The following is a 24,272-nucleotide window of genomic DNA, read 5'->3' as shown; positions in this document are numbered from 1 at the left end:
CTTTGTAGCCATACGTCTTCAGGCTGCTATGACACTCAGCTGTAGTGTCCAGGCCTTACCCACCGTGCGGTGCCATTCACACTCACTCACGAGCCACGTGTGTTTCCCTGTCACAGTAACAGCAGGAGAGCTGCCCCGCTCTACGCAGAGAAAGTACCCCTGGGCTCTGCTGGCAGCTGGGGTCGGAAATATGTGGTAAGGACTGCACCTGGGCCTCTTAGCAGCTAGTCAGAGCCTGTCCACACTCACTCCACCCACAGCCTAGACCCAGGCAAACAACCCTCACCCACTGACCTCACCAGCCCTGTATGAGCTCAAGTAGAAGCAGAAACGAAAATAACTCTGCTTATTTAGGTACAAATGAAGACAGGGCGGGATGGACGCAGAGATCACCGCACATTCGGAGGACACATCTGAAAACCTCACGTGTGGGTTCCGTGTTCTGCTGACCTCAGAGTCAGTGAGATTGTACATTAAAATTACTTTCAGGAAGACGAACACGCTTAGTTGCTTATAAAGTTTTGTTTTGCTTTATGATTTGAAACAGGGTCTTGCGGAGCCTAGGCTGACCTCGGACTTAACTGTATAGGTGAGGCTGACTTTAAATCTTTGCTTTTCGGGGCTGGGGATTTAGCTCAGTGGTAGAGCGCTTACCTAAGAAGCGCAAGGCCCTGGGTTCGGTCCCCAGCTCTGAAAAAAGAACCAAAAAAAAAAAATCTTTGCTTTTCCTGCCTCTGTTTCCTGATATCTGGGAATATAGTTGTGACCCACAGTGTCTGGATTCATTTACTCACTCTCTCTATATGTGTATGAGCATAATAGCATTTTATAGAGGGAGAGCTGCAAGCCTAACCCAGGATATCAGAATGCTGCTTATGTAAATATATACTATGTAGCAACCCTAAGTCTATCAGCCGTGTGAGGAGCTACCTGAGGTTGGAGATTAGGTGAGCGTCTCTTGTAGAGGAGAAAGACGCTGAAAAGTGGTCCACCTCTGGGTAATCACGGCCACATCTGAATTACTGTGAGGTACACTCATTTAGGGCTCACGCTTCCCATAGTGCTGTAGAACAGATAGATATGTAGTGCCCTGGGGCCAGTCTGCCACAGGCAGATGTATACGTGCACCTGCTGGTCAAGCCTTATGTTTTGTAAATAATGCTGGTTCAAAGTTGTCCTTTCTTATACTTCATGAATGTTGGGGGTGTTTTTTGTTGGTGAATAAAACCAAGACAGCTTTGCGGGATAATAACAGTTATTCCAGGAATTTCAAGGCAAGCCCTAGGCAGACATGTTGTTTGCTCTTTTCTGGCCTTTTAGAGGGGCATGCAGTGCCCTCTAGTGTCCAGGATCCTGGCAGTTTAAAGAGAAGCCCCTTTGCGAGGTTCCAGCTTCTAAGGAGCTGATAGGAGTGCCTGTCCCGAGGCCATAGTTGCTTCCTGCAACTCTCCACAGAGGGCTGTTCTTATAACTATAAGTGAAGGCTAGAGTATTATCTGCCAGGGACACGCAACGTGGGAAAAGCGTGGCTTTTTTTTCTCTTGGAATTTAATTTCCGGTTTATCAGAAAGGGACTGGGAAGATGGCTCAGTTGGTAAAGTAGATCAAAACGGCCCATAGACTCATGATTCCTAGTCATTCCCCAGCATTTACATTAAAAGCCACCCATGGTAGTGTCCACAGTGATGGGTGGTGGGCTGGGAGGAGACTGGAGGACCCCTGGGGCTCAGCCCGAAAATCCAGACTAAGCTCTGGGGCCCAGGTTCACTGTGAGACCCTGTCACAGAGGCAGATCTTTACCTGGGTCACCTGGAAGAGAAACAGCCTGTGTGGATTTCAGCTTCACCCTGGGGCCTTGCCTCCGTGCAATCGGGAGCAACAGGGCACATTCAGAGAGGTAGTGTGCAGCCTGGGGGTGACGGGGCAGCTGCTACGGGGACCCCGAAGCTGGCCTCTGGTTCCCTTAAGTTTGCAGATTGCTCGGTGAGATGTGAGACAATGGAAATGAACTCTTGGGAGATGTTGGCTTCATTTCTGATTCCATTTGTGATAGAAATGTATTAGCAAGCGGTGAACCAGGTTAATGGAGCTCAAGACAAAGCAAGGCCACCTCGGTCGTTTAACAAAGCAAAGGGGAGGGGGGCTGCTCTTGAACATGGATGTCTCCAAATCTCCGTGGAGTGAGTGACATCGTCGCGTCATTACCCGTCACTGAGATATTACCTCTGTTTTTTATTATAAAAATAATTTAGGTCTAAAGTTTTTATTTGTGTGTGTGTGGGGTGGCGTTATGGGAGCGTTTGGAGGCATGAGCGGATACTCGAAGTCAGAGGACAGCTTTGTGCACTGGATTCTCTCTTCCCACCTTTGCTTGGGTTCCTGAGGTGGGAACTTAGGGTTCCAGAGCCACTCAGCTCTGGAGTGGTACTGGATAGTACTGTTACTATCAGAGCCATTTCCCTGGCCCTAAAAGAAACAGTTTCCAGCTCAGTTTATTACAGATCAATAAATGATATCTAGTAAGGGAGACAAATAACAAATACACTTTTAAAAACCATTTAAGATTCTGAATAGTCATAAAACCCGGAGTTAATCTCTTTAGCCTGAGATGACGTCGTGGTGAAGGTGCTGACAAGCGCAGTTCTGTGATGGGAAACTGAGGCGGAGGGGGGCGAAGCTGCGTCGCAGTCCCCACAGATGTGGCCAGGTCCTCTGCACACCCTTGATGGTGTGATGGTTCGTCCTTTGTAGAACAAGCCCCAAGTGTTTCTAAATAACACTTGTGCTCACATACACCTAGTTGTGTGTCCAAGATCCTTTGCATATAGAGGCGGAGTCATGCCATCAGGAAGTTTAAAAGTTGCTTCTAGCTAAACTATTGTGTGAGAGTAAGTACATCTCTCAGTCTTCTTTTAAAAAACAGGAGTGATTCATTAACAGATCTAGGGGCCCTGGTAGTGGTGCTAATACCCCAGACTCTCAGGGGTGAGAGTGAGCTGGGTTAGCATGACCTGAGAACGTTCTGGATGCTGAGGAAGTCATGTGTATTGGAATTGTTGCTTCACTGGAACCCACAGAGCTGAGCCTACCCCACAGTGAAGGAAATTGCAGCACGGGTGTTGAAAGTTGAGGATTTAGTGTGTGATAACAATTTCCTTGCTTTAAATTAGTTCAGATCCACTGAGAGGCTGAAGACTGCATTAACCACTCCAAGAACATGTTAAGCAATAGGTACTTACATGGTAATTTGGTTGTTTCTTAATGACCTGCTGGAGGATATGGCAAGTACAAACACAAGACACATTTGTAGACAAACACACATGCACATGCTCATACACATACACACACACACACATACAAGCACACACACACATATATATACAGACATATATAATATATATACATACATAGACATAGACACATTCATAGACACACATATATACATACACAGATAGATGGACATTCATACACATACACATACTCATGCATACACACAGACATATACATACATATGTAACAGACAGACATACACACACAAAGACATAGACATACACACAAATATGTATATACACACACTCTTGCACACACAGAGACATATACATACACAATTACTCAAGACAGACACACACAGAGACATATATATACACACACAGGCAAATACACACATACCTATATACGCATAATGTATATTTACATATAAACAGACACAAGCACACACACACACACACACACACACACACACACACACACACACACAGTTTTGCCCAGCAGGGTAAACCTACGTGTGGTGCACCCTATAAATAGAGTCTTTAGCCAGTGATGAATGGGAGAGCTGGAAGCTGACAGCATCTTAACACCCTGCCCCGTTCTCAAGTGAATCCTCTCTGTGATGTAGATGGGAAAGTTCCACAGCGTGGTGGAGTTTTCCGTTGTGGGGACGGTTCCAGATGACTGATTCTTATCTGTAATCTCAGGGACATCCCTGGCAAACATCCTTGGGACATCCTTCTTACAGGACTCTTGTGGATCAACCAAACAGCATGCACTTAAGATTCACGTGTCATCCAACGAACAATACACAGCCTTTCTTTTGTATTTCTTCCATGGGTGAGTTCCAGGCCTTGCAGGTGTGTGTGTGTGTGTGTGTGTGTGTGTGTGTGTGTGTGTGTGTGTGTGTGTGTGTGTGAGATTTGACTAGCTTGACGTGGGCTTCCCGAATGCTATGATGAGTGGTGGGGCAGAGACCAGTCATCCTAACTGGAATTTCTGGTGTGAGAAATATGTGTTATTAATACCAGCAGGGTGAACTATTTGGACCCAAGGATACCACAACACTAAGATTGTCTTCTGCACTTTAATTTTTTTTTTACTAAAATTAGACTTCTAAAAAAGAATAATTTTTGTGTTTGTGTAGACATTTAAAAATACATACGTGTGTGTGTGTGTGTGTGTGTGTGTGTGTGTGTGTGTGTGTATGTGAGAGAGAGAGAGAGAGAGAGAGAGAGAAAGAGAGTGAGCATAAGGTGTGCAGGTGCCCCAGGAGGCCAGAAGAGGATGTCCAATCCCTTGAACTGGAGTTAGATGTAGTTGCAAGCCACCTGACGTGGGTGCTTGGAACCAAATTCAGTTTTCCTACCACAGCAGCAAGTGTGCGTGCGTGCATACCTACACGTGTGTGGTGGTCTCCTCTGTTGTGCATGGCCACCCCTGGTTCCTTATGTGGGTGCCATGGATCATAGCTCAGGTCCTCATTCTTGAGCAGAGGGTGCTATACCAAGCCATCTCCCCTATCCCATTTCTATCGTGTTTTTGATGGTGATGCATATTCCATTTTATAGATGCCTGATCCAGGGATAATTAAAACGGGAGCCATGACTGTGCTGATGTGCTGTTACAGGATGCTCCGTTACTCTTTCCGCCATGGTCCTGTTTCATTTGCAGAGCTCTGCTCCCCTTGGCCAAGGTTCTCTGTGATGCACTGGCCCACATACTCTACACAGTTAATGAGGAAACAAGGGTGCTACCGTCAGGGAATCAGACACGACGTGGGGAGAAGTGAATGATAGCCCACATCTGTTATTACGGTACATTTGTGCAGTTTTGTATTTTACATGATTTCCTATTTGCTTTGGAGCGAGCTGTGAGCAGGCTCATCAAAGGGGGTTTATGGGTGATGAACTCAGGGTGGAGAACTAAACAATGGACTATGTGTTTGTCCAGCATCAGTGTTCTACGTGGCCACAGTGGGACCTGCTGCCCCAGTGGGGGTGACCCTGTATTTTAAGTAGGATGAGAAAGGACATAGTCCTGTCACACATATTGGATGACCCCCAGTGGCTACCAGATTGTTCCCTAACTAGATCTGTCCAGTAAGAACCTCTCTTAAAGTAACATTTGGGGGGGGGCTAGTTCTTAGGGCACTGAGTGACTGGGTGCCATAGCTGCAGGGAAAGATGAAGTGAGCTCCCCCACCTCCACTCCCCAGCGTAAGATTTGGGAAGTGGCATGGGGTGTTGTAATTCGTAGGAGAGCTTTATGCTATCAATAGTCAGTTGGTGTTTATGGGAAGAGCTTCTTGCATTCAATCATCCGGGGCAGCCCAACTTGAGTGCTGTTCTGATGGCATCAGAAATTACTCTGTTTAAAGGTAAAAGTCTGGGGTTGGGGATTTAGCTCAGTGGTAGAGCGCTTGCCTAGCAAACGCAAGGCCCTGGGTTCGGTCCCCAGCTCCAAAAAAAAAAAAAAAAAAAAAAAAAAAAAAAAAAAAAAAAAAAAAAAAAAAAAGAAAAGAAAAAAAAAAAAGAAAAAGGTAAAAGTCTGCTAAGCGTTTTGTCACCAGAAACTAGGGATTTTTTAACAGGGGAGTTGCCATTTTAGAGTTCCATGGCAAGTTTTATAACTCTGATCCCCAAATTATTTACGCTATCTTATCATATTTCAGACTTTTGTTCAAGATCAAAATTAGGCATGATGAGAGGTAGGGATAGAAATTTAGAAATTAGATCAAATAATTATAGTGTCTTGTTTCTTTTTATAATTATCTCAAGCGAAGAATCTAGTCTCTAATAAAATAGTATTTTATCCAATCATAAAGGATCATGTGTAAATATTGGAGGGCTGGGCACATGGTGGAGAAAGTTGAAGTGTGTAAGCAGTCTCTGTCTTGTAACTGTCCTGACAATTTGATTTGGACTAGACAGGCACTATGGTGTCCCAGGCAGACCATGGGGGTATTTAGACCTCCCTAAGGAGGGTGCTTGCCCGGCCACAGGACACAGTCAGAATTCAGATGGGTCCATGGTTATTTGATTGCAAAGAAGTTATCCTTTTCAAAGTCCACACCCGGTAAATCCACACAGTGGATCCTGCTTCTGAAGGGCAGTGGTGAACATTTTAGACCACCAACTCTTAGGAGAGAAGAAAACAAAACCAAGCACTCAGTGTGGTGCTTGGGACTTTTGTTACTTTGTTTTTTCTGGGCGCTTGAAGGAAGCTGCGGGGATAAACAACTCAGAACTTTGAAAAATTTAGGGGAAACATAGTTTTAATCAGCCTGACATCTCGTTCATTGTTCAGAGATAAAAGGAGCCTGAAATCAACATTGTCTCAAAGCATAGGCCTGAGAACCCATCAGCCTTTAAAGCACTTACTGGGAATTAGCATTCTTACACATGTTTCCTTCTTGCCATTTAACTTCCCTCTCCTGGTCCCCAACTCCTCTTCCTCCTCTCCCAGCTCCTTTTATCCTCCTCCCCTCTTCCCTCCCTTTCTTTGTGAACTGCTGGGGTTTGAACCCACAACCCTTGACCATACTAGGCAGGGGTGGGGGTGGGGGCACCAGGATCCACCCCAACTCTTCTACCTACCTTTTCTCTCTTTCTCCTCTTTTGTGTATTGTCACAAAAGAGGCGGAGGAAGACCAGGGGCAAACGAGAGAAAGGGGCTGGTACGTAGACTCTCAGCAGAACAGGCTCAAAGTCTGAATGAGTTAGTTCACTGCCTATGTATCCAGTAACCAAGAATTGTCCATGACTCAGGCTCTGGTCCATTGTGCTCCTTGGGTCCCCATGAGACCAAGTTTCATGTCCAAGTTTCACGTGGTTCAATTCAAAGTAAACTGTTATTTCTTCCATAGAACAAGTAATTTCCTGAAAATGAGTAATTAAAGGCCTGAAGTCCTGTGAGGAATGTTCAGGCCTGTGTCAATTCAGCTTCTTTCAGAAGGAAAGCAGAGCTATGGCCCTGAACCTGTAGCTTGGCTTTTATGCACTTAGGGGAACTTCTCCTGGCCTCAGCTCAGAGTTCTGTTGGAATCCACAGTCCATAGCATGGGTGTCTGTCAGAGGGATATATGTTCTAGAATGTTAGAAACTAATTATTTGGTGGGTGGATGTGTCCCCGCACACACATGCACGTATGTGTGACCACACTCGTGAACATGTATGAACACATGTAGTGTGTATATGTATGCCAGTATATAGGCACATATGCTTGCTCAGGCCACCATCACTACTGGATGTTCTTCCTCAGATGCTGATCTGGAACTGGCTGATTGGCATATGCTGACCAGCTAATGAGGTCCAGGGACCTGCTTGTCTCTGACTCCCCAGGGTTATAATTGAAGGTATGTTCATGGTACCCAGCTTTTTGTCTGTGGGCTCTGCGGATTGCACTTTGGGAGTCCTGCTCACATAGTAAACACTTTACGGACTGAGCCATCTCTCCCCAGCCCCTTGGATAAGTGTTTGAAAACAAGATTTTGATCCGATTTTTCCTTTTCTTTACCTTGGTCCCAGCATCTGTGTTTTCAACCAATTTCCTGGGGAGCGAATAATGATTTCACGTGTTTTGAAAGAGAATTCCTGAAGTAGTTCTTGAACATTCCGTGGGGGCTTTGAGTAAATGAAGGATTATTGGTAGCTGGCCAGTAAATTGGCCTTCTTAGACATGACCACGCAGCCATATGAACTAGATCCTAGTTAGTCGTCTGTCCCAGCTGGGTGGCATTCCTGGGGATGGGGTGCTGTAATGGACGGACCCTCAGGCACCTCCCATGTGCAGCCATGCACAGCCTCATCACATCTGTATCCTGCTTTGGTCTGGTGCAGCCTGTCACCCAGAGTCACACAGGTCACACCTGCTGTGACAGCCCGGGCCTCAGCCAATTGATGCCCTTTTTTTTTTTTTAAATTAAAAAACTTCTCCTGGCTGCATATCATCAAGAAAAACAACATTGTTTTCAGGGTCTCTTATCTCTCCACTCCCAAATATCCTGTTTCTTTGGGCTGGGCAGGCAGGACCAATAGAAACCTCTTCCTGCCATTGGCTGACTTCATTTCCCAGACTTAGCACAATCTCATCCGCTCTAAACAACCTCATCAAAACTACTTTCTGGTCAGAGAGAAGCAATAATTATTATTAACATTTATTAACGATCAATAAACTTGATTGCATTATGGCCAGCACTATTAAGGTAAGGAGAGGGTTCCTCTATGTTTGACAAAATCTTGTTCTTCTTGCTCTGGGCTTCCTTTATCAAGGCAGATAAGTTAGGGTTGGGCAACACCCCCCCCTACCACAATAGAGGACAACAAGATTTCCTTTGCGCTGCCTAGTAAATTTCCTTTTTCCTACTCCGACCATCCGCAAGGCTTAAAAACTTCAAACTCAGAAAAAAATTGGGGTTTCTAAATTCACTGTTGAGCGCCATGGATTACTTTTGTGAAGGCTTTTTGGAGCACTTCTGAAGTTTCAGCTTCTTTACCTGTTCCTAGCGGTGTCTGGATGTGGGTTTGATACAAGGCAATAATCACAGAGGTTGGAGGGCAGGGTCAAAGAGATGGTCTTGTCAATGGTGAACTTTGGATGTGCTTCGGGGACTCCTCACCACCAGGCGCGCCAGAAGGTCCCCATGGAAGTGAGGAGATACTCGGGTAACAGGACGGACAAATGTTGACCTGAATTGTGGGGGCCTCCATGCAGAGAGGACTCAGGCGTCTCAAAACTGAATGGTGGTAATTGGGTGGGTCGGTTTATGTGTCTATCACAAATAAAGCACCTGTCTTTCTGCGCACTGCAAGCTCTCTTCCCAGTGTTGTGTAGCTCGCGGGGGCTGTAAAGCGGCAGTCTGTTGGTCTCTTTTCTGCTGTGTGTAGCTCCATGGGTTTTTCTTGTAAATGTTTCTAGAAGAAAGCTTACTGTTAAAGTTTAGTGAGGAGACATTGCCACGCAGGTCACGGGTCGAAAACTAAATGCAGCCAATTGTGATGCCCTTTTTGGCTGTCTGTTTGTAGCAAACAGCCGATGCTGATACAGAAACCTGTGGAAATACTTGTCCTAGGAGGTGCTGGGTCTCTTAAACTACATTCCAGCCCACTGGGCTTTGGTGACATTTGTTGGAATGAGGAAAACCAGCAGCCTACATAGACAAAGGAAGCCAAAGAGAGTGTTTATTCGTTGTGTCTTTAGTTTTGTGGCAGGGAGATGCCAAGTGACCTATCTGTCCAGTAAGGGTTCTGCTGTGCTTGAAAACTCATGAGAATTGGGGTTTGCCCATAACGGAGACGAGGTGTCAGAAAACCTTCACAAGCTGATTATATGTATCGTGTCAACTGTGCTTCAGAGTTCCATCCAATTTTCAGTTCTCAGGCTGTATCCTGTAATCCTGTAAGGCTCACAGCAAAGACTGCCATCCGAGAGTTTACTTTCTCTGGCTCCAAGGATTAACTGCAATATGGTGACCCAGAGGGGAATTTTAACACTGGGTTTGATAGACTCTACTTTAGGATAAATGAGTAGAAACAACTTATTTTTATAATTCCAAATGCTGCTTTTTGTGTTACGCTCTAGACTCTTAATTCTGTCCGAATTTTAAAGCAATTAGATAAAATATTCTGTGTAAATCTTAGGTACTTGAGTAGAAGCTTATGTGGGTTCACCCCACTCCCAAAATCAATGCTTTAAAGGGCATGGAAAGAAAAGAGCACCCTGCAGACTGTGGTATGCGTTTGGACAAACTCACCAGTGCGTTACACTGTTTCGTTTAAGACCCACTTGTATGAAGAAGTCACCTTTAAAGTCAGCATGCATTTTTATCTTTGAATACATTTGGGGACAATTACTTGCTCTTTTCGGGACTCTGTTATGGGTGAATTCGGTGTAACATGTGTGTCGTGTGCCTCTCCCTGCAATCGAAATGACTTCCAGTGAATTCTTTAATGTCCCTTGTTAAAGCAGTTTCTCTTGAGAGGTGACTTACTTGAAGATCAGCATTCTGTGAGCTTTCCTGGATAAAGTAGTAAGATGATTTTATGGGTTTGTTTGTGAAATGGGAAAAGAGGCCTTGAGTCTGTTGGCTGCAATTTTAATTATTCTGGGACAAGCCTCAAATTAGCACAGGGCAGTCCTCTGAAATTATGAGGCAGTCCCCACAGGGGGATTTTTGGATTGCAAATACGGTTGGAGTTTTGGGTGTTTCAGTAAATAAATCAATGAGTTCTTTGATTTGCAGGCACCCTGAGCTGGTGAAGCTGGCACACCACCTCGGTGTCGGATTCTTTTCCTTTAGCCACTCTGCCTAAAACCGTGTGAGGCACTTTTGCCGGTATTCTTGCCTGGCTTTTGCAATTTGAGGTAGGGTGTTTCATTCGGGAGAGGTAAGGGTAATTTAGGAAATAGTATTACTGCGCATTCATGGACTTCAGGATGAGACTGAGGGTTCTAATAAAACCAGGATAGCAGCCGAGCCAATGTCTGTCCGAGGGCCGTTAGAAGAAGGCCGTAAGGGCTTCCTAGTGCAGTGCTGAGATATGCTTAACCCTGGAGCCTGTTGCTCTCCATAGAACCCTGTGTACTTGAGTTAGGTGTTTGATTCAGCCCTCCAAGATTTTCCTGACCTCGTTTGTCATGCTGATTGCCTTTTGGGCAAGCTAAGCTCAAGGAATCTTAGCATCCTGCTTTTAAAAACATTGGGAGGAAAATTGAATAGGGTTACAACAGAAGCAGTCTTATCCTGAACAGTTTAAGGAGGCTGTGAAGCCTAGGTTGGAAGCCTTAATTCTAAAGTTGAATCTTGTGTGCGTGCATGTGCATGCAAGTGCGTGTGTGCGTATGTGTGTGTGTATTTGTAGGTTTATGTGTTTGCACATGTGTGTATAAATTGGTGTGCATATGTGTCTGTAGGTTTGTGTGTGTGTGTGTGTGTGTGTGTGTGTGTGTGTGTGTACATGGAAGTACATGGAGGGAGTAGTGTGTTTAAACAGCAGCTTGGGGTGGAAGCAATTTAGGAATCAGACCGGATGTGGAAATTTCCTAAGGAGGCTCTAGGCGAGTAGGCTCTGGACGGTTGGAAAGTTCCTAAGGAGACCCACAGTCCTCTGAACTGAGGATGATGAGGGAAGGTAATCTCTGCATGGGTTTTTAATGGACGTGGTTACAGAGCTTAACCATGGCTGTGTTTGCTGTAGCTGTTTTCCTCATCTTTCTACTGGCACCAGGAGAGTAAGCATGGCCTCCTTCTTGCTGCTTTGGGGGGATTCTGTGACCCTGGAAGAAACTCCAGGTGCAGAAGTTGTTGTGCTTGGTAACTGTTGCATCCCAGAGCAGCAGCCCCACCCCCACTCCTTCTGCTCTAGTCTAGCCCAAGTACATTAAAAGACAGCTTCTCACAGCGCTCTCTCTCTCTCTCTCTCTCTCTCTCTCTCTCTCTCTCTCTCTCTCTCTCTCTCACACACACACACACACACACACACACATGTGCATCTGCGTGTGTGCAAGCACCTATGTCCACCAGGCACCTTGACTCGTGGCCCCTGCAAGCAGAATTGAAAATGGATGAATCTCTGGGTGTTGTTTAATGCACAGCAGAACTCCCACACGCTGAAAATGTTCTAGAACAAAATGATGTTTTCTTTATCTGTATCTCCTTTAAATTCATTATTTTTTTCCTTCTGAAAAACAAACCTTGATCTTTAAAAACATATTCTCAAGCACATTCATACTCGCCAGTGTTTCTTAGAAAAGGATACATAGAAAATAAAAAATTTGACAAACAACTGTCTTGAGGACAATGTTACTTATGTGACTTTCCTGATGTATCTACTTGTGTCTATGAGACTCTCTGGAGAGCCACAGGGGTCTCTGAAATGTGTAATCTTAGCAACAGAAATCCACAAAGATGGTCTTGGCAGTGTGCGGTATAATACTGTGCTGGCCAGTCTGGTCTAGTTGCTACAGGGACATCAGCTATGGTAGGATGAAACGGCACTGCTTCCTGCTCTGTGGGAAACACCATCAGATCACCCCAGAGGCCATCCCTTATGCTATGTGGCTACACATACCTTGCATTTAAGTGCTCAGCTGTTTGGTGGCTCTGTGTGACTCTGTATTTTTCACCATTCGGGTGGTGACCCTGCCTCATGCTGGCATAAGCCATCTGCGGAGCCTGTAGCGGTCACACAGCAAGTGGCAGATACCGGGCTTGGGACTCAGGTCTTTGTCTCCCTCCATGATGAACTGCCATGCTTCCTGGGGGCACTCTTTGTCCTCTACGTATTTCTCACAACCTAGCTTCAGGAGGAAAGCTCGCAGCCACAGACTCTGCCTGGATGTTTTCACAGACAGAGCGAACAGCAGGGTCACTTCCAGAAGTGACAGCTTAGCCAAGTCTGTGGCAGAATGTACTGGGCTGGGGGAGGTGGGAGCTGGCGGTTAGTGTCCAGTTGCAGCAGGTAGGGTAGAGCGCTATGCTTGCTCGGATGACATGGTCAGGGTGCGGCTTCCTCTGTTCAGAGACCAGGACTCCAATTAGTGATACCAAGAGGCTTGAATGATGTGTCACTCCTTGGTAGCTTAAGAAGGGTCCTGGGATCCTTCACTGTCTAGTTTTCTCCATGACCTTCAAAGGGAAAAACATAATTTTGCTTTGTACAATTTACAGACATAGAATGGAAGACATTTTCACTATAAGGAAAACACAGACATGTTAGAAAATCAATTGAGATTCTCCACATCCCAGCAGACCACAGAGGCTGCTGACCCGTGGTGTGGTCTTTCTGGTTGTATGTGCTTCTTAGTTCTTCTTCACAGCTAACTGTTCTGCTTTCTGTTGTCGATACTGATTTATACACACGTCACCACATGTCATTCTACATTTTTAATAAGCACAATTTTATGCCTTCTGTGTTCCATATAAAATAGATGTCACCATTTACAGTCAATGTTGTGCCGTGGGAAATTCCCTTCCGTCAGTTTCATAGAGACACAGCTATACATCCTCTCCCTGGGTTTTTTTTTTTTTAAAGAGTATTGTTGCTTACAAAAGAAATTTTGGGACTGCCAGGAATGCATATTTTTAATATCTTTGTCAAATTTAGGTATTTGGTCCATTTCACAGACTTTTGCTAGCGGCCTTGATTCACACACAGCTTCTTGGATATTTGATCTCGAGTTTGTCACAGTCAGGGAAGAATAGAAGCTCATTCTCCTCATTTTGATCTGGTTTCGTTTTGACATCTTCTTCCCTTTAGGAACCTGTCGTCCAGGGCAACCTGGACTTTCCTCTTTTATATTTACACCGATTGTCCCGGCATGTTTCCCCGTGGGTCTCCCACGGACCCTGACTGGGGCTGGACATGAGCTGTGTCTCCTTCGCCCCTCACACTTCCTTCTGTTTCATTCCGCTCTTCCTATTGCTGCCCTGGTTTGTTTGAGTCTGTATGCTTAGGAAGCCAAAAGGCTTTGTTCTTAGGACTAACATGCACACTTTAGCATTGCCAGTAGGTGCTACAGGGACTGACAAGTACCAAAACAATGCGTATGAATTAAAATTCCTTACAATTGCTAGAAAGAAGGTAAGGGGTCAAAATAATGTAGCCATCTTAAAGTCCTATTTCCTTCATGGTCTCTCTCCTACTGAAATAAGATGAATTAAATAGACCATGTGTTTAAAGACACACAAATGGTTTAAAACACATAACTATAAGGATGTTGAGTTTGGGATCCAGTTTGACACCACGACACCTTGGGCTGCTTGGCCCGCCTTGTGCTAAATAAACAGGTACAAGGTCACAGGTCCTCAGAGCGATGTGGCTCTGGAAACATTGAGAAGAAGCAGGTTGATCCATCTCCTTTCTCACTGTCCTTGGGGGGTCTCCTTATGCGGATTGTTTCCTGTTTCCCCACTGTTGTTGTTTAAATGTCGGCCTGCGCCCAGATAAAGCACACCAAGCCAACATGGTTCTATGTGGAAAGGTTTAATGAGAGAAGAAGAGTGGAAGAGGGAAGGAACAAAGGAGGCCAGCCATGGGCACGTGGAGATAGACGGGGACACAGAGGGCACTAGAGCAGAGAAGAAGAACAAAGAGCAAGAGAGGGAGAAGGGGGCAGGCAGCCTCTTATATAGAGTCAGGCACAGCTGGCTGTTGCCAGGCAACTGTAGGGCGGAGCATACCTGGCTGTTGCCAGGTAGCTGTGGGGGTGGAGCTTAGACTGAATAGCAATACCCACTGCTAAGTTTCTCTACAGAGGAGAATGGTATATCGGATGATCCACATGCAATACTTTAAGACTCTGGGCAGCGAGAGTTCTTGTAATCATCTGTTATCTGTTCTTACGTGGAAAAAAAAACTCTCCAGCAACCATCCTGTCACATGAAGTAGACAACAAACTGCTGGAAAACTTGGCGGTGACATCTCGCTTCCTCCGTGTGTGCTAGGTGACAGGGACCGTTTTTGGTTGTTTTAACTTTTTGAGTTTTGGAAATGTCTAGCATTCAAGGCAATCCTCCTGCCTCAGCCTCTCCATTGTCACAATTGCAGGTGTGAGCCATCACGCCTGGCTTAAAGGAATAACTGTATAATGTGATTATTTGCTGAGGTACTGGGCATGGAACCCAGGGTGTCATGTATACTAAGCAAGGGCTCCACTCTGTCCTAAGAATTCTTTCCTTATTTGGCAATATCCAGGGGGTAGAGGTTCCTGACTCCAGGTCTGTTGGTGACTGGCTTACGCGTCAAGTATGAACTTCCTTGATCTGCCTCAGGCATCAGTAATGAAAACTCAGGTCAGGGGTTTCCGCTGGGCCCCGTGTCGTCTTTCGGCGGGGTGTTGTGGAACTCAGCCCCAGGAGGAACAGGTGCCATGCTGTTGTGTGCAGATAAGTGCTGAGAGTTTCAGAAAAGAAATGGCCAAAGCCAAGTAAAATTATTTATGTTTTAAAGTGCCACATCAGAATCCAACTATAATATCAACACCAGCACTATTACTTCAAACACTTGGTAGAAACAATGCGTGCTTAGTTCTGGAAAACATGATAGGGGACATCAAGCAGAGATGCTACAAGCTTGGCTGGCACACACTCAAATGTGCATGTGCGTGTGTGTGTGTGTGTTCTTGCATGTGTATTGTGTATTTACATGTATGTGTACACATGTGTGCCTGTGTCCATGTGTATACATGTGTGTATATGTGAATGCGTGAGTGTGTGAGTGTGTGTGTATGTGTGTATGTGCAGGTGTATGCCTGTGTGCATGCGTGTGTGCCTATGTCTGTGTGTGCATGTGTGGGGGGGTGTAAGCATGTGTGCATGTATGTGTATGTGTGAATGTGTGTGTGTGCCAGTGTCTGAGTGTGTGTGTGTGTGTGTGTGTGTGTATGTGCAGGTGTGTGCCTATGTGCATGTGCCTATGTCTGTGTGTGTGCATGGATGTGTGCCTATGTATGTATGTGTCTGTGTGTGTGCATGTGTGTGGGGGTGTAAACATGTGTGCATGTGTGTGTATGTATGAGTGTATCTGTGTGTGCCTGTGTGAGTGTGTGTGTGTGTGTGTGTGTGCAGGTGTGTGCCTGTGTGCATGTATGTGTGCCTATGTCTGTGTGTATACATGTGTGGGAGTGTGTAAACCTGCGTGCATATGTGTGTATTGTGAGTGTGTATGTGTACATGCCTGTGTATGTGTGAGTGTATACCTGTGTGCACGTACGCGTGCTGACCAGAGGTTCAATGTTGGCTATTTCCTCATTTACACTGATTCAGCTAAACTGACTGGCCAGTGAGCCCCCAAATCCTTCTGTCTTCTGTGCTCCACTGCTGGGCTCATAGAAGTACCTCGGACTGGATTCTATCTCTTCACGAGTGCTGGGGATCTAATCTCAGGTCCTCATGCTGGAGTAGCAGGAACTTGATGCACTGAACCATCTGTCACCTCAGCCCTCAACAATCTTACTTTTAAAGCACCCATGTCTGTGATTTACCATTTCTTTTTTTTTGTCTTTAAATGGCAATGTTACAACTAGCACATGGAGCCCTATTCATTTTCCTCCTACCATTTAATAAGTGCCATCATGGATTAAACTCTGAAGAGGGTGCCTCACACCTCCTCACACCTCCACATGGGTGTCCAAGTCAGTCAACTCAAATCATCTCTGTCCATTTCGTATCCCTCTGGGCTTTATTCTTTGGATGATATATTTAGTTTTTGACAGTTTTGCATATTTATACAATGCATATTAAGCATAGTCATATACCACTTCCTCCCTATACCTGACCCCTGCAGTTCCCTCACCCCAACTCCCTCCCAACTTTATGCCCTTTTGTTGTTGTAAATAACCACAAGTCCACTTAATACAGTTCATGAGGGCACAGGAGTGTAGCCATGCTTGATAGTTCGTACATGTGAGTTTCCCTCAGAAGAAGAAGAAGAGACTATTGAAACAATATTTCAGAATTTGTCAACATGGTGAGTTCATGTCTCAATTTGAGGTGTGTTTCTTAAGACATTGCTTTAAGGACATGTGGTTTCACGTTGCGTGGCTCTCCTCGGAGGTCCTGTGTGTTCAGCTGCCATCCATAACACAGAGACTGCACAGGACACCACAGCCCACAGTTATCTGTAGCAGGGACGCACTTGATACTTTCTTTCTTTTTGCTATCATTGTGATAGACTCTGTGGGAAAGGATTGGTTTTATCATTCCTACAGGGATGGCAGGCACCGATGCAGTCACAGAAGGGCCATGGGAGAGGGGACCCCTAGGAGGGGGTGGACAGATCCTCAGCCTGGCACAGTGGGACCTCAGTAGGAAGTTGGCCTTCCCTGGACTTAGTTCTTTAGGAGTGAGAGGAGTGGAGGTGGGCGGCACAGCTCTGGTCTTCTTTGGGTTTTGGTGGCTTGTTGATCGTGAGACTCTCATGAAAGGGATCACGGCAGAGCTTCAAACAGTGGGGATTGTCTGTGTGCCTAGCCAGTGGGCTCTCAGAGGGATCCCAGTCTTCTGACCTGGGAAAACCCTCACTCCCACTGTGTTGCTGTAGCGTGGATGTGGGTGGGGCCAGGAGCTCAGAACTCCCGGAGACACATGGGCGCTCAGCCAGTGGGAGTCATTGCACCATGTTCAGGTCAGTTTCCCACCTCATCATATTTTTCAGTGTCAACGCCAATTTGTGAGTTCAGCTTTTCAATATTCAAGGAACTCCTTTGACCCTTTTCTCTGAGGCGCTCTCCTCTCTGTATTATGAGATAAATGCTCTGACAGAAACAGTTGTTCCCAGCACTGGATGCTGGAGGTGACCTGCCCCAGTGCTGGGGAAATGCCTGATGCTACCCTTGCCTGACCTGACCCTTCTCAGAGCAGGTCTGCCTTCCTCCCTCCCCTCCCCTCCCCTTTTCTATCCTCTCTTCTCCTCTCCTCATCCCCTGACTCCCCCTCCCTATCTTCCCTTCTCCTCCCCCTCCCTATTCCAGGCTCCTCTCCCTCTCCCCCTCTCCTCCTCCCCCTCCCCCTCCTCCTCTCCTTCCTTCTCCCTCTCCCTCTCCTCCTCCCCCTCCTTCTCCCTCTCTCTCATTGCCATCACTGCGAACCCTATGGGGGCTTTTATGAAAAACATAAAAATGAACAAGAGAGCAGAAGAGGACCCCTGGGTGTTCAAGTAGCGGAAGGTCCCTGCTGGGACTGGTTCTCCATATCACCCTCATTCAGGGAACTGGGATAGAGCAGTTTTTCAAATTCTCAGTGTTAAAACACGGAGAAGATATCCCAGGAGATTTGGCCTGGACCTCATGCAGAAGTCATCCACACGCCTGGCTTTGACTGGCATAGTCTCTCTTCATCGTATGTGGATGCTTAGAGCTAAACACATATTTACAGCCACCGAAAATTAAAAACATTGCCTAATACAAGTGACTCTCAGAGTCCTGTGGATCTCAGAGTTACTCTTTCCACTAGCTTGAGTTAACAGGGACAGTTGTATAGCCTTGGCTCTTTTTAGGGCAAAGAGGATGAACTGTGAAGGCCCCAAGAGAGAAGTAAAACCCGCATTCCTAGTGCCACCTTCTAGCTATAAATGCCCTGTTGTTGCGTCTTCAGATCCCCGAAAGGAGTTGCCTGCCCAACACCAACCCTGTGTCTGCCCCTTGGACTGGCTTGCTTTTGAAAGCAGAAGCTCATGGCGACCAGTTTTTAAAGTCAATGGTTATGAGAAAAAGCACACAAAGATTTTTTAAGCCCTGTTCTCAAGTGAGGGAAAACATCTTTTTTTAGACCCAGTGTTTACTGCTTTGGTAAACAGCAGAATGCTGCTCCAGCAGTTACCTTGAGGATAAACGGTTTGTAGACAGACACTTCCTACACTCGCTTCCTGTCCTGATAGCCAGGCCAACCAGAGGCACGGGTGGCAGGAAGCACTCCTTGTGGAAGCTTCCTGCCGGAGCAAGCTCTTCTTTAGTCCTTATGTCTTTTCCAGTGGGATCAAGATCTGCTCGGAACTTTCAAGGGAGGATTCTGTCTATTGTAACAGGTGAAGAGATAAAGCTTTAAAGTGATGACCTTACTGTCTGTTTCTCAATCTTGGAATTATCTCATACAGAGACAGGACTGGCGCTGTGTCCTTGGGGGAGGGTGGTAGGTCTCTCCAGCCTTTTTGAGTCACAGAAAGAGATTTGTGGCTCTAAGTTCTCCCTGAGGTTGGATGAGTACAGCCTCTGGGGTTGTTCCTTTAAAGCAATTGTAGAACTAGCTCTCTTTAGTGTGTGTGTTGGGGGGCGAAATCACCAGATCTGGATCCAAAACCTTGTCAGCTCCTCTCGGTTTGTTCTCTGTGCTGAGTTTACACCACTTGTTCCAGGGAGTGAATTGTTTAGGTCCTTTGAAGCAAACCAAATAAGACCACGAAGCACAAACACTGAACAATAGGGAGTCATCCATTACCCATCTACAGGATATGTCCTCGGCAGCTGGCCCTTTGTAGGGGGGAAAATGTATCAAGTCAACAAACAGTAACACTGGACAATACACTAAACACAATAAATAGCGCCCAGGCTTTAGCCTGGCAAAGCCCCAGAGAATGGTGTTCACAGGTTCAAAACAGGGAGCCTGCTGGTCCTCACTGCTGCTCCCCCTCCCTGCTGCCCCCCTCACGCAAAGCAAGTGTCTCCTGTGAGGTTTGTAACACAGTGACGAAGACACCAGTGGATAGGCAGTCCTGTAGACACAGGGTCCATAAGAGATGGTGCCTGCCGGTGGGAGCAGAGACTAGCATTCACTCGGGAAAGGTTAGATGAGGGTAGATGAGTGATCCAATGTTGCATGTGGGTGCTTATTGACGTGTTTGTACCCCACAATGATCTATACAGCCCCCCTCTCTATATATACACATACACATGTGTGTGTGTGTGTGTGTGTGTGTGCGCGCGCGCGCGCGCGTGTGTACTGTGTTCAAAGTAAGAGAGAGTTGAAATGGCCCCAAGAGAGAGTTCCTCCAAGTCCCTCTTCCTGCCCCCTCTTTAAACCTGTTTGCTAATCTTGTTCGGGGCCTTGCAGTGTAGAATCTCGGCATCCTGAGTGGAGACAGAGTCTCTTCCTTGCCGTGTGCCAGGAGGCGTCCGCTACACAGCTTTGTTACCTGATAGTGAAACTCCACCAGTCTCCCAGAATCATTGCCTACAGATGTCACCTGCAGGTTCACAAGGTGGCCTTTCTGACCCTCAGTGTCTGGGTGGTTTGCAGAGCAGCATGAATCGTGGCTTACGTGATTTTTGGGTGGGGCCAGAGAGCAGACATGTGTGGATCTTACCTATTGGGTCGCCTCAGAAGTCCACTCGGGCTATCTGAGGATCATTTTGGTCTTGGTTTATTTTCCTTGTTTGGATTGATGTAGGCTCAAGAGGACTATTCAATAAATATAGATAAAACAACAGCAATAAAAAATTTCTCCTTTTGCTACATTTCAAAACAATTATTATACAGGTCTAGAAAATCAAAATTCAGAAACGGAAATCAAGCAACCTTATATCACACCAGCAAGGGTCTCTGGGTGTTTGATTCTTTCCTGATGGTGTGTGATTCTTTTGTTTTCCATATTTGCAGGTATAACATTTGATAAAGGAATCTCATTTTTAAAATGGTCATTTACTGCCCACTTCCCGCTACATAGGCTCCTTTAGGAATACAAGACCCGGGTTCTCTTTCTTTCTTCTTTTCTGTTTGTCTTTTCAGGACTGGGAATTGAACCCAGGACATAGTGCATGGGAGGCAGGCTCTCTGTCTAATCACATATATCCACTCTCTGAAGCTTGTTTCCCTTATGCGATTCAACAGGGCAGTGGTACAGTCTTCCCGTCCTGTGACTGTTTGTAAAGCAGGGTACAAGCCTGAGCTCTGAGCAACAGGGAGCGTAGGTGGGCAAGGGTGGGCTCTCTGGGTGCTCACTCCAGTCTCTGTGTTTTGAAACTTTAAAAATTATTTTTAAATTAAAATAAATTTTTATTATTTATTTTTATTTTATTTTTATCATTTTTTAAAAAAAGTATGTGTGTGTTTATGTATGTATGTATGTATGTATGTATGTATGTGTGTGTATTTGTGTGTGCAGGTGTGTGTCTGTGTGTGCAGGTGTGTGTGTGTGTGTGCACACGCACGTGCACATGAATACAGGTGCCTGCAGAGGCCAGAGGTATCAGATCCCCTAGAGCTGGAGTTACAGGCCATTGTAAACCATCTGATATCAGAGTTAGGATTGGACGTGGATCTGCTGCAGAAGTAGGGTCAGCCACGAGCCATCTTTTCAACCCTGTCTCTTCCATTTTTTGAGGCAGGGTCTTGCTGTATAGCTCAGGTTAGCCTGGAATTAGTGACCCCTCTAATGTTTGGATCGTGTCCCGTCATACTCAGTTTTATTCTTATTTTTAAAAATTACATGCTACATGCTTTTCTGAGGTAAATCAATCGTCTTTCCCAGTTTGTAGTTGATTCTTCTGTTTGTCTTTGAACCCACTGCACACTGGCCATTTAGAGTTTTGTGTAAAACAGGCATGTGAGACATGAGAGACACAGCCATTGACCATCTGGTGGCTCAAGGAAAGACCCAGCCTTGAGTAGTTGAACTCAGATCCCTTTTTACAATCCCAGGAAAACAAGAAGGAAAATCAAGATGGGGACACAAAAGGCATTGACTCTCTGTCAGACTCTGGGTATGCTCTGGGCAGGGGAGGTGGTGCGGTTCACCAAAGAGGAGAGGCAAGCCAGTGTCTGGAGTGGCCCTAGAGGTGAAGGAAACATGAAGTGTTTACCAGTTCCCAACCTTGGGACCTTACTTGAAAGGAAGTGGCAGCTTTTCAGGAGGCTAAGGCAAGAGGTTAGAATGCTCAAAGACCTGCCTGGGTTGCAATGTGGGTCCCAGTACAGTCTGGGCAACTTTGACCCTGGGTCAAAATAATTAAAAGTAGAAAGAGGGACTAGGGTAGAACACTTGCATCACAAGTACCCTGGGTTCAAGCTTTCAGTGAGCACTCTGTCCATCTGTCTCTGTCTCTCTATCTCTGTCTCTTTCTTACTCTCTCTCTCTCTCTCTCTCTCTCTCTCTCTCTCACACACACACACACACACACACACACACACACACACATCTAGGTCACACTACTCATGATCAGGAAACTTCAAATCAGGGCTGTGAAGGCTCAGCTCTTTGAGCCCCAGTATTACCTTACTCCGTTGTGCTGATTCCTGGTAAGACGTGCATCCCAGGTAAACATCGGTTCAATGAATGAGTAACTGCTCCTGTGGTGAGGGTCTGAGTAATCATGTAGATAAGAGTGAGGTGGCACCAGTGAATACAGAATAATCTTGAAGGGTCTGCTCTTTTTCACGTTGTGAGGAATAAAGCTCGTTTTATTTTGGGTCCCTTTTTGAGGCAGACGCACAATTTTAGCATGTATTTTTCTTCAACAAACCTACACATTTCTCCACAGGTGGTTTAGATGACAACTTGCCATTTGCTTCAATGTCTGACTGTACATGTTTGGGGTTACGACCTGAGTCTTCATACACAAGTAGTGACAGAGCTAGTGTGGTGCTCAAGAAAGTTTGTGTACCAGTTCTCTTGTAGCTATGCTTGTGCTGGGGTCAAGACTACTCCAAATTTACTGTGAGCAAGGTTCTGAGGTACAGCACCACATAAGCCAGGTCTGTGAGGCACAGGGCTGCTAGACTTGAGCATCCTGTGTGACCAATGCCCTCTACCCGCTGGTCTCCATCTTACCATTTCCTTTCTGCCCTTGGTTACTGTTTTATTTTCGATTTGATTTCTGCGTATTTAACAGTTTTAGATTCTACCCGTAAGCAGTATCATCCACCCCCTTTCCCTCTGTAATTGACCAGTCTTGCTTAGCATATCGTCCTCAAGATTCCTCCACATGTGAGCAGGTGATAGGAAGAGTTTCACGTAGCCCAGGCTAGGCTGGAATTTCTCTATGTATCTAAGGATGACCTTGAACTTCTGACCCTCATCCCTTCATCTTCAAGAGCCGAGATGATAGTTGTGTGACTCCGTGTCTGGTTTACACAGCTCTGAGCATTAAACCCAGGGTTTCAGGAACGCTGGGCAGACGTCCGTGGAAAACATCCTCAGTTTGGCCTCTCATTTTTCAGAGATGAATAGTTCTGTCCACAGCATGGGTTCTTCATTCTTTCACCCACTGAGCTTGTTTCCCTGCTCAGTGAACCATGTGCTGCAGTGACTGGAGGTTTCTGGGTATGGACGGGATTTCTCTTGGAAATATATACAGGGACTGCTGGAACATATGTTGGTCAGATGTAATGTCCCTAGAACCTGACAACCTGCATTCTCTTGCTCACCGTCTCTTGCCTTTTTGGCAGGAGGCATCAGAACAGGGGTGAACTGACACTTCACCATCCTAGCTGTGGTGTTTATTTCCACAAACATCGAGTAGACTGGGATCTTTCTGTTTACCTGTTGTGCCATTGTTAGGTCTTCTCTGGGGAGGAAAATATGTTTTCAAGGTTCTTTGCGCCCGCCTGTGCTGGCAAAACCGTGCAGAGCCCAGCCGTTTTTTTTTTTTTTTTTCAGGGAGCTTCTCTGGTGAATGTATGTGTCTCCTCTGGGCTGTGAGTGGAGATGCCCCTGCTGGAGAATTAGGAGCAGAAGGGTAGCTTGCTTGACACTTGCCATGGCTTTCACTGAGGGGCAACACCCTCCTCCCACTGTTCACATGTGGTCTGCACTGAGCCCTGTGGATGTGTGTCTGGTGTAGTCGATTAACTGAATCCCTTTCGACATGGATTAGTGAGAGACTGTAGAGCAGGTGCTGTGATAGGGACATTTTTCTTCTTCTGTTGCTATAGTGACATGTTTAAAATTTCATTGGCTCTGATTTAACCTCTTAGTCGCTTGTGGTGGTCTCCAAATACCGGTTCACCCCAAAAGTTTTCATAGCAAGTGGAATTTGGTAGCTTACATTACTGGAGTTTTTATACTGTATATACCACAAATAGGAAGTAACCTTCACTAGTAGCCAAGTTTCTATATTCAACTATAAATGGTCTTTATAACAGAGACTAATTTTGATAACAGAGAATGACCGTTTTATTAAATCCTGACAATAAAACTGGATTACTTACTGAAACGTCAAAATGTACAGACATATTATTTGATTTGGCAAGTCTTATGGATTAAATGTTATGTAGAAAATGTTAGAAAGGGGGTAAGGGGGTGGTTTAGTGGTTAAGAGTGATTGCTGCTCTTCCAGAGGACCCAAGTTCAGTTCCCAACCCCGGATCAGGTAGCTCATGGCCCAGCCACCTGCATCTCCAGATCCAGGGGATGTAGCACTTTCCTGCAATTTCCATGGTCACCTGCACATGTGAAACACACATTCATATACATGTGCACATAAGTAAACATAAGAAAAATGAATGGAGAAAATGGTAAAGTTGTAATCTCCTGAGAACCTTGGAGTATTCCGTGATGGTGGTAGTTAAAGCT

At 45.7% G+C, this 24,272-nt stretch overlaps 1 protein-coding gene across 19 annotated transcripts in view; it reads left to right on the top strand.

Annotated features, from left to right (window-relative positions):
* The window catches only part of Erg (ETS transcription factor ERG), a 222,192-nt gene that overhangs the window by 110,526 nt on the left and 87,394 nt on the right, over window positions 1–24,272 (top strand). For 4 of the 19 annotated variants that reach the window (NM_001437706.1, NM_133397.3, NM_001437705.1 and 1 more), the window contains 1 exon segment: window positions 8,302–8,473. In NM_001437706.1, coding sequence (NP_001424635.1) covers window positions 8,456–8,473 — 18 coding nt within the window. In that variant the 5' untranslated portion in view covers window positions 8,302–8,455. 19 annotated transcript variants of the gene reach the window in all.

The sequence above is a fragment of the Rattus norvegicus genome, chromosome 11 (assembly GCF_021556685.1).
Source record: "Rattus norvegicus strain SHRSP/BbbUtx chromosome 11, alternate assembly SHRSP_T2T, whole genome shotgun sequence".
NCBI lineage: Eukaryota > Metazoa > Chordata > Mammalia > Rodentia > Muridae > Rattus > Rattus norvegicus.
This window is presented reverse-complemented; position numbering and strand designations above follow the sequence as displayed.